The following is a 10954-nucleotide window of genomic DNA, read 5'->3' as shown; positions in this document are numbered from 1 at the left end:
TCAGCGATGCTTTATGATTTTCGGTATATTTGCGTTGCTCATACGCAGTGTGGGCCGCATCGCTAATCCCGGCACGCAGCATCAATAAGTCAAACACGTCAATGGCAAGCAGTGCGAAGAGTCCTGCGAGTCCTGTGAGTCCTGGCAGTAAAACAACAACAACAACCAGCAGAACAACGAGCAGAGACAAAAAGGCAACAATTTATTGTTGCTCAATGTCGCATTTATCATCACTTTATGCTACTTAATCGAGCCTTCGTCCCTCGTCGCCCCTCTGTGATCCTTTGAGCTCGATTTCCGCCACCGAAGATGATTTCAATGTTTACTCTCGTCTCTTTGTTTGCTTATTGTTTTTCGACATTCGACACACATCCGCGCACACAGCCGAGCGGCAGCACTTTGCAGCGTCTTTTTATGGTTTATGGCGCCATTGAATTTTTCGTTTGTTTTCTTATTAAATTATAATTTATATGTGTAGTCGCATCAGCCAGCCAAGGACAAGGCACTTTGTCAATTGTTTAATAGAAAACAAAGGAGATACGACGACTCCGTAAAATGGCTCCTGAGAACGAAACTTTTTGGGGGCCCAGGACACTTTGCTTTGTTATTTATACATGCGCACGGCGTACTCAATTACGACTTCGAATGGCAAACAACTTTTTCGGGGTTTTAGTGGGTGTATGTGAGTGAGTCTGGCTGTTTGTTTGTTTGCAGGTCAGAACGTGATGAAAAGTGCGATAGTAATATATTAAAGATGGCAGATTTCGCCTGGCTCCTGAAGCACTTACGATGGTGAAGAGATATCACTACCGAAAAAGGGCAATAGTCTGGGTCAGCTTTTATAAAAAGCAGAGGCACTGAGAAAAAAAAGGCAGTCATGAAAATGGCAAAAAAATATTGTTTCATACTTTTGAGCACCTTTAAAAGTTATTTCGATATCTGTGCCATCTACAATGTAAAATATATATATTTGACCACGTGCAGCAGCACTAAGAACAAACAACTGACACGAAAATAAAACAATTAATTTGAAAAAATATCGTTGCATATGTTTAAGCACCTTTAAAACTTATTTCGAATCTCTAGTGATTTCTGTGTATTTGACAAAGTGCACAAACTGAAACAGATATTGTTATATTATTTTTCATTTTCCCTGTACAAAGTCCACTGGCATTGTAAATAAATTTGTCGTGTGCGCAAAAAAGTGGCCGCCTGCATAAAGCCAACGGTGTGGTCGAAAATTTCTAAAAAGCATTCACAGCTAATCCACTTGAATAATGCAGCTGCAATAAAAGGCCAACGCTTCCCTCGTCGGTATCGGAAATATTTCCAAAACTATTTCAACTTCATTAAATACCTTTGTATAACTAATGCACACGGCTGAAAATGGCAATGGGAATAAATGCCACGATGTCCGAGCGGCAAAAGTATTCGCATAATTAATTGCACGGCATAGTTGGTTATAGATTTTATTTTGGTTTTTGCATTTAACGCATAGGTAAATAATAAAAAGAAAAAAACGCACACACACTGCATACAAATTCATTAAATTTGCATATAACTTTTAAGCATATTTGAAACATTTTGTGCATATGATTCATTGGTTTGATAGCCGAATATTTTTAATAGCAAATTAAATTGCCGTTGGGTTTTTAACTAATTTGCACCACCCGACAATATCAGTGAGCAAATATAAACAGCCGCAGCATCAGCTGGTGGGTTTTCTATTTCATTTTCATGGCAGTATTTTGCATAATAACTAGGCAAAAAATACATTAAAATAGTACAGAGTGAGCTCGACTATTGAATATCTGGCAGAAGTTATAAAAGTTACCAAATGATACTGTCCGGAAAATGTAACATTTATTTCCATTAATTTAGCATACCCCGTACAGCACACATAAATCGCGGTAAAAAACACTTTTCTAACTGGCAAATATTTGCCAAATCAATTCAATTTTGCGCATAAAATTATTTGCCTTTTATAAATATTTTAATTAACTGCCAAATGTAATAATTGCCGAATGAAAGTTTGGCCCTGACAGCTGCTGCCGGCACCCAGTAACTTTAGTATTTTTATTTTAATTAAATCCGCGTCGTCGGTGTCGGCGAGTGGTTAACCCACAAAAAGATAAGCCCCAAGCTGCCGCTGACATTAATCATTTTACCTTTCAAATGCATTCTCATTAGGCGGCCGCCAAATTGAAACTTTGCCCGATGCAAAGGGAATCGGAATTCTCAGGAGCTTTTCCCCGGGGTCTGCGGCTCATTAATAACCGACAAGATGGCATAATTCTTTGTCTACCTACATATATATCCCTTTATTCTTGGCTCTGCCTTTCTTACCTTCGTCGCTTCGGGGGTTTCCATGGAAAATAAAGATGACAGACCCATCGTATTTAGATGGGATGTGCAGGATGTGCTAAGCCGAGATAAATATTGACCAACTAACGACTGACTTAGGCGCATCTGAACTTTTCCAATTAAATCTGGCCAAAGTTCGTTCACTCCATGCGGTGCTGCGACTAGGAAACAAGCAAAGTTCTAATGAGTTTATTAATCAGCGATAAATTTGGCCAGCATATGCAAGCTAAGAAAACTGGGAGTTGTCATAATTTCTAATCAGAGAGAAGTCCCCTCTATATTTTCTTTCTGTAGCTGACTAAATAAACATCTAAACCAAGGCCAAGGACGAATCTGGATGTCTGAAAGCCATGTAGCAAAAGAAAAGGGCTGGCTGCCAAGGCTAATTAATGTGCAAAGTGTCAATTAATCAATCAGCCCGCCGATCAATCCTCAATCCCAGGCCCAATCCCTTTTCGGCCATGAGTGTATTGACTGGATAAACTCAACAAGCTGTCAGCGAGCTGGCCAAGGCAAATAAAGTAAAATAGCTGGCGACAAAGGCTCAACGGGCGACGACATCGCAAACATAAGCCCAGCGGATGTGGTCAGGGGATGGTTGGAAAGACGGGAAAAAATAAAGAAAATTCCATCAAACGGCAGCGGAAAACGTAGGCCAGCAGGCCCATTTAATCAGCCGTTTCCAGGCAACCCATTTTCCCTTCCCCAAAATGGGGAGGCCAAAAGGCAAATGCCAGCTAATTATTATGACAAATATCAAACATCCGGTCGGTTGAGGGCGCGACTAATTCTGTGTCAAAGGCTTAAATGCTTAACGAAATGAATTGAATACATTTCAATTATTAGCAGTTCAAATATGTCCAAAATAGCTTGAAAAGTGTATAAATATTAAGGGTATTTATAGAATAATTTATCTATATTTTCTTACTACCAGAATTTATGTTACACTTTCCAAAAATATATATTTCAAGCCTCAGTTTCTTCAGCTGGTGCAGTTCCTTGAGCAGAAGTGCTAACCTTACGTTCAGTCCTCTCTATCTTCGTATTCACCATGAAAATCTTGGCCAAGCAGGTGCAGCCCAGCAGCATAAAGTTGACGGCATGGGTCAGCAGGATCTGATCCAGATCCTTGCGAATCAGTCGCCAGGATCCCTGGTTTTGTACAAAGTAATACTTATACAGACCCATGACGTCGCTGATGAGAAACACGCAGATTAAAATCGCTCTGGTGTTCTTCCGCACAAATGGAACTATAGCATAGAGAGCGCAAATGAAGATCAGGGATGGTAGAAGAATCTTCAGGATGAGCAGACTGCCGGCTATGAACAGGGAAAAGTGGGGATAAAACAATCGAGCAGTCGTGGACTTGAACAAAAAAGTGGATAGCCAATGTCCTGCCAGATAGAAGGCCACATAGAAGTAGAGGAGGATCATGAAGGCATATCTATAGAATCCTTTTAATGTCTTCAGTGGCTTATGCTCCTCTTCCACATCTTCAATTTCTTTGCTTCGCCTAGCATCCTCATAGATCTGAAGTCCCAAAATAAATTCGGTTATCACGATTTGAACATTCAATGATCCCCACGAGATGGTCAGCAGACTGATGATCGTGACCATGTTGATGGTGATCAAATCCAATCTTCTCCTGGCCTCCAAAGTGGTTTTGGCAAAGTACGGAATCGACAGGAAGGCGAAGAACAAAAAGGACCAACTGGCGACATGGACATAGATCGATATAGTTTCCTTGACCTCAAATTGATAGACTCCATAGGCTCCGGCAATCAGAGCCATCACATTTGCGGCCCAAACTCGGGAATCAAGTCGGTGTCTCAGAATCACAGGACGAACAATGGCCAACAGCATGCTTATATAGAGCACATGGAAATTTTTCAAGGGTATTATCTTGAGACCCTTATAAAAATTTTGCTGCACATAGAGCATTCCACTTAGTAGCAAAACAAGGGAAATCCAAATGAAAAACTTCACAGAGGGCCGAAGGAAAGCTCGTCGATTGTTTAGAAGCACGGAAATCGCATATACCAAAAATAGATGTTGATAAATGAATGTCGTTAGAATCAGTAGGGCAGCAGGGATCAAAATACAGGCCAAGTTCCAAATAGGAGCCATGATCCAGTAACCTTTCACGGGACGTTCGGCCTGAGCCATTATCAGCATACCAAAAGGTAGAATCAAATAAAATGCAGTGATATTCGGCACATTTTGCAGGGTCAGCAGAGTTAGTATCAAAAGGCACATCATGGTTAGTATGAGGGTGGAAAAGGTCATAAATCCCTTTCTGGGCTCCTTCTCCTCCTTGGATAATCGAGTTAACTGAAGGAGCAAACAGTAGAACCAAATCAAGTAGGATACCGTAGTGGCCACCATCAAAGGAAGTTGGTAGTACTGATGATAGTACGCCATGCACTTCTGTGCCAATGTTCCGAATTCCTGGCAAATCTCCATCGCCTCTTTCATATTTCCCTGTGCCATTAAAGCATTTAATTTAACTGAAAATCCTTCGATTTGTTGCAAGTTCAGCGCCTCGAACTTCGGCAGCCATTTGTAGAATATGGCGCTCTCATGCCGCCTAATTAGAATTTTGGCTTGCGATAAAAGTTGCAAAATGTTCAGATGCAAGGCCTTCACTTCGTACTCTTCGCTCACATTGAGATAACCCACTGGCATCAGGGCCATATTATTCATCGGTGGTGGGAGTCCTATCAAAGCCGACATTAGGGGCGCCAGCTGGGTCTGATCCACCTCGGAAATATTGGGTTTGGTGGGAAAGTTTCCATCAGGATCGACCTCTGGACGACTCACACCAGCTCCCCACATAAACAGGGGCGTCTCTATCTCAAGAATGGAGCCACCGCCATGGTTTCCTAAAAGATAAGGTAGTTTATTAATTAATTCACCTAAAATCCTAATGAAAGAGCGATATTTTCGATATTTTTACAATTTTGTGTCGATAATATCGATGTTTTCAAGGAAAAGAGATTCAACAAAAAATTATAAATTGGTTTTTAATAAAACATCAAAGAAGTATCGAGGTTTCCGATTAGCATCTTTGTTTGAAAAATATCGGAAATATCGATAATTTTGATGTTTTTTATAGATATATTCAAAATCTTTCTAGGTACCTACCATCATTACTCATTCCATGATCGGAAGTCATCAGATAGGCCGTTCGACTGTCATTAAAGACCCGTTCAAAGAGTTCATAGGTCGTCCGTATACCCTTCTGCGTGTGCTGAAGCTTTTTATAGAACTTCTTAGAATGCGGCTTGAACCGATGAGCAGCTATATCACTGTCAGCCAAGTAGACCAAGAACACAGCCGGCTTTATACTGCGCCATTCCCGAACATTTTCGCCGTTCTTGAAGAACTTCTGAACCTTCTCAAAAGTCCACTTGTCGCAGGTGAGTTTTTCCGGCAGCTCCGCTTCCATGAAGGACTCAAATCTCATCGGAGCACCGCCAGTTGGAAGATCTTTGAAGTAACCGACAATATTCCGGTGGGCCCAGCCAATGGTGTTTCTACTGCGATTGAAAACGGTGTCGAACTTGCTGGGATTGTATCGAAAGTTGACCAGAGCAGCTGCCGGATCCTCATTGAAGCCCCCGAATATGGCAATGTGACCAGGTCGCGTCATCGTGGGCGCACAACTGCGGGAAATTCCAATGCGACCTTGCTGCCGGAAAATGTCCTTCAAATCTGGAACATCGCTGCCATTGTTGGCCAGAAAGGTGGCCGCTCGCAGGCCGTCGGTAAGAAAGACCACCAGTCGATCTGCCGGCGGTTCAAAGCCCAACTCGCGCATTGTCTTTTGCGGCACGAGGTGGGGCAATAGAGTCGGCTGGAAATATGTGCTCAGTATAGAGCCCATCAACAAGATGTGCACTACAAGCGCCTGTAGCTTCCACATCTTTGAAAGAGAAAAATTAATTAAAAAGGGGTAAATTCAGTTAACTTTGTGTTTCAGGTTGATGTAATAATGAAAAGCTACTATATAGTTTTGTATCAAGGGAAAGCACTTCTTGATGAGGTATTAAACTAGTGACTCGCACCTTTAAGATACCAAAGGTCTAGTATCATAATTTGTGACTAAAAATAATTATAAATTTGACTAAATAAATATAAATAATAAAATAATAAAACAAAATGGATTGAGAGAAAAGTACTTTAGTTTAGATTGTAAGCTGTCCAAAACAGTCGATTTTCCAACAGGGCCTGATTTCACTAAATAACGATTGAAAAACCTAAAAATAATGTTGTTTCCAACTCCAGATTTATATTTCCATCCTAAAAATTCTAAATATAGTCCATATGTAGAGCAACATACCTCCTTGAGCTCGTTGTTAAGTTTCCAATTTATTGTCATTGTATTAATGGATATAAAAAAACAAATTTTTATACTGAAACCAAGTGTTGATTTTAGCCATTGGGGTTATAAAAGCATAAAGTAATACTTCAAAGACAGCCGAACTTTTCGTTATGTACAAATACATTTGCTCCTCGAATTGCTGACATTAAACGAACAGAGCAGAAATGTTGTCGTCGCCTCATCATCATCTGTTTGTCTTTTTCGCCCTACTATCTGCTATCCGGCGCTTTTCCCTGCTTTTCTCTGCTAGGACTCTTTTTATGGATGCCATAACTCTGCGGCCTTGTCAAGCAATTTCAATTTGCCGCTTGATTTGTGAGCTGGCGCCTGGGCGCTTTTGCTTTTGCCTCGGGGCGCCAAATGCTGCACGTTGCCAGCCTTGATTTACGCGCCTGCAATTTAAATGAGCTGCAAATTGCTGCAGTGCCACTGCCTCCGCGAAAATCTGGCCAATTTAAGTCTTTAAGGCCTTTGTCAATCTGCAAGGCCGCCAGAATTAATTGCCTCAAATAAATCGCGACCCCCTTTTGTCGCTTGACTAATTCGAGTAGACAATTCAGGTGCTCCGCGATGTTCTTTTGATGCTCATTTGGCTCAAAAAGCTAGTTAGACCGAAGGGCTTAAAGCCGAGGCAGCGCCATTTGTCAGGCCAAAAGGAGTTGTTGTCCTCTGACAGCTGTAAGCCGGCCAACAAATAGCTGGCCCAGATGACTGAATGAGGGAATAGCCAACATGGCTAACAGGTTCGTCTGGCAATTAAAGGCCTGTTTTGCGTCTGGCAATGGGCTCATTTAACAGCGTACAAGAGTTGGGCGTTTAATGGCCAACAGAGTCGCGTGTTTGAAGCGATTGAGAAATGCCATTGAGTAATTGGGCCGAGCATCATCGTTTTTGGCACAGAGAAACCAGAGGCCAATCCCAGTCTCTTTGGGTCATGTTCAAAAGCGCAGGCGCGCTCTTAGCCAACTATTCGGATTCGGTTCTGGCCATCGGTTTTGGGTCAGCAACATGTTGGCCATCGACTCGCTGTCGAAGTGGCAATAAAAGTGGGTTATTCTGGCCAGCGGAAAGAGTAGGTAAGTGGGTCGGGTCGAGGCAGGCAGACTGGCCGCAAATTAAACGAATTGTGGCACAGCATTTGGCAACATTTGTTGCCACAGCAGCCTCCTCATCACTGGCAAGCGAATGCGAATAAAATGCCAAATGTTTGCGGCATCAGGCTGTTGAACTCGACCGGCTTTCGTTGGGGGAATTTGCGACTGCGACTAAGGCCTGACCAAGTCAAGGGCTCTCCACATTGCATTTGTGCCTGGAGTGGCCAGTCAATGAATTAGGAATTAACCCAGATAAATATTGACATGCCAGCCAGCACAGGGATAAAAAGTTGGTGGTTTTTAAGGATCCACTAGATTTAATTTAACTTTTCACCAAATAGAATAGACGGGAAGATGTCCTTGTATTTCTTAAGGTATATTTGTTATTTGCACCTTAAAATTGTATGCTTTACAAATATTTTTAACGATAAAAAATAATAAAGTTATAATAAAAAAAAAACAAAAATTAATATTTAACCAAATAATAAAATTATAGGTACACAAATATCTACGATTTGAAAATCATTTCTTAAAGTTCCGAAAAGTATGCAAGAATAAATGTTTTATTGTTATAGTCCAGAGGATTTCATCAGAAAGGCGACTATTTTTATTCCAAAAATATTTTTTTTAAATCTAAAAATATTTTTTCTCCTTGTGCAAAACTCAAACCAGTAAACACTTGACAGTGTCAGCGAAAAAGAAAGATAATTGCTCAGCCCAGTACTTCAAAAGCAATATCAAGCAAATCAATTACGTCAGCCGCTCGACGCGGAACTCGCGACCAAAAATGTGTGCGAGCGTGTGAAGAGCTAACCCCATTTAAATTCAGCTGCGCTTTGTGTTGACAAAACTTATCAACAATTCAATTTCAATAAAAACTCGTGAGTTTTGGCCCGCTTCGCATATTGTTCGATGCATTTTTTAACACGAAATATTAGGGTTTCTGTGCGAGCAGGTGCGTGTACGTAGGGGGATCGTTGGCTGCCGAAATATGCGATGTTCTGACAACTCCCCCTGAGTTACTACGCCCCTGGGTAGCTCTCTCTCTCTCTCTGTGAGCTGAATTTTGGCATTTGAATTGTCACATCTGGTTCATGGCTTCGAACTCATCCATCAAATGCAGCCCGGCTGCTTCATGGCTCCATATGAAACCCCCTTTTCCCTCTCATCCTGTCATCGCATGCCAATGCAATCATTTTTATTGTGTGTGCGCCTGTGTGCGTGTCTCGCTCTGCAGCTGTATTGGTGTATCCTGTGAAATAGCGCGCATAACCACAGCGACAAAACCAATACACGGCCAGAGGCAAACCTCCATTTTTTCTTACTCCCAAACATACATACATACACATGCATCTGCCTAACGAGCGCCTGACAATGCGATTTTCTACGCCAGTGTATCTCTGTGTGTATCTGTGTGTGAGTGGTGTAAATATGTGTGCGTGCTGGCAACCGGCTATTGAAAGGCAAACACAATGCGAATATAATTTACGAGTCGGACTAAAATGCACATTTTTTAATAGCCGGCCTTTGTCATGCAACCGCAATGCACTCGACGGCTGCCTCTTTCTTGTAATTCGCTTAGCAATCACACCAAATTAGTTATTTATTGCAAAATAAGGAACACGAAAAGAACGGAGATTTTCACTTTTTTAAAAACAGCCATTGAAAATCATTGTATACCTTTTGGTCAATTTGTCTCTATTAAATAATCACTTAAAGGAAATATATATATTTTCAGTTGCATTAAAAATGCCATAACAAAATTGAAATCACCTATTAAGGCGTCTAAAAGTATGCAGAGTAAAAGTATCAGTATTCTTTTCGATTGAATCATGTCCGAAAATATATTGTTGCATACTTTTGGACACCATTTTATGTTTTCTTTCTGTTACATTTATTTTGAGAAAAAAAATGATAAAATCATTATCCCCTTTAGCTTAACTTTAAAGCTCTATTTCAAAGACTCGTTTTAGTTTCAAAGCAAACTCAGCCCTTTGCCGAAACTGATTACGAACAACTTAGACCAAGTCAGTCACAAAAGCGAATTAAATAAATAAAGTTATTTAAATAGTTTTGACAATCACTTTTTCTTACACACAAATCCGTGCAGACCGACATTCAACCAATATCTTGTGAGTTTTTGCCTTTGCTCATGTGCATCGATTTGGCCATTATTCTAACAAGCTCTTAACAATCTAACGACGAGACAGGAAGCCTTTACATAACAATCAGGCAGGCCCAAAGACCCGTTAAAGTCCGGACTCCGGAGAAGCTTACTTGACACTCGGCCTCTATCTCAAGTAGGTCAACAATTCGATGATGATTTTTTGGGAACAAAGCCAGCCAGCCAGGAATGGCTTTAAAGTTTAAATCCGGCAAAAGCCATCCTGCCTGCAGTGCAAACTCAATTGGTGTGAGGTGGCTGGTCGGTTGGTTTTGTTGGTTGGTTGCTGGCTTTGGTTTTTCAATAAAGGCAGATTTATGCATTGTGTTATGCCGAATTAAATGCGCTTTTGTTGCTGAACACACAAACACTGAGAGGGCCATACAAATTGTTGAACAAAAATGTAGCAGCACTCAATTGGATTTAATTGCTGTGCTGTGCGTGCTGCTGCTGCAGCAATGCAACCAAAATAACACCAAATTATGCTAAAAATTCGGCCATAGTCCGTAGTCCTAGTGTGTCACTTCGGGAATTCATTCGCTTATATAAGCGAGTTAAAAATTAAATAAAATATTTTTTCAAGCGGTTGAGCTCTGTTCGATTTATGAACTCTCCGCGCACTTTAATTCATTATGCAGGAGTTTATGTTTGAATTGTATTAATTACCACAAGGAATGTAGTTTTTGTGTGAGCTTACTATTTAGTTATGCAATGCGATGCGCTCGTTGCAAATTTAATTGGTTATTTCGCATAAACAAGTTGCGAAAGTTTGCCGAAAAATGTCTCCCTTTTGGCCGTATCGCCCATTTCGCCCCCAATTTTGCTCAGGAGCTTGTCAAGCCTTTGAGCGGCAAAATTAAATAGCAAAGCAAAGTGCACTGCTTGCTTTTCACATTCCTTTTCCTTTTCGATATTTTTTTATTTTTAGTTTTTGTGTTTTTTGTACTC

The 10954-nt window shown here is 40.9% G+C and overlaps 1 protein-coding gene across 1 annotated transcript; it reads right to left on the bottom strand.

The window, feature by feature from the left end:
• Positions 1–3276: 3276 nt before the first annotated feature.
• Positions 3277–6367, bottom strand: LOC108065561 (GPI ethanolamine phosphate transferase 1). Its single transcript, XM_017153578.3, has 2 exons — positions 5509–6367; positions 3277–5246 (listed from the first exon to the last, which is right to left on the bottom strand). The coding sequence occupies exons 1-2, from the start codon at positions 6287–6289 to the stop codon at positions 3331–3333; spliced, it is 2697 nt and encodes an 898-aa protein (XP_017009067.2). The 5' UTR covers positions 6290–6367; the 3' UTR covers positions 3277–3330.
• Between the last annotated feature and the right edge of the window lie 4587 nt (positions 6368–10954).

The sequence above is a fragment of the Drosophila takahashii genome, chromosome 3R (assembly GCF_030179915.1).
Source record: "Drosophila takahashii strain IR98-3 E-12201 chromosome 3R, DtakHiC1v2, whole genome shotgun sequence".
Taxonomy (NCBI): domain Eukaryota; kingdom Metazoa; phylum Arthropoda; class Insecta; order Diptera; family Drosophilidae; genus Drosophila; species Drosophila takahashii.
This window is presented reverse-complemented; position numbering and strand designations above follow the sequence as displayed.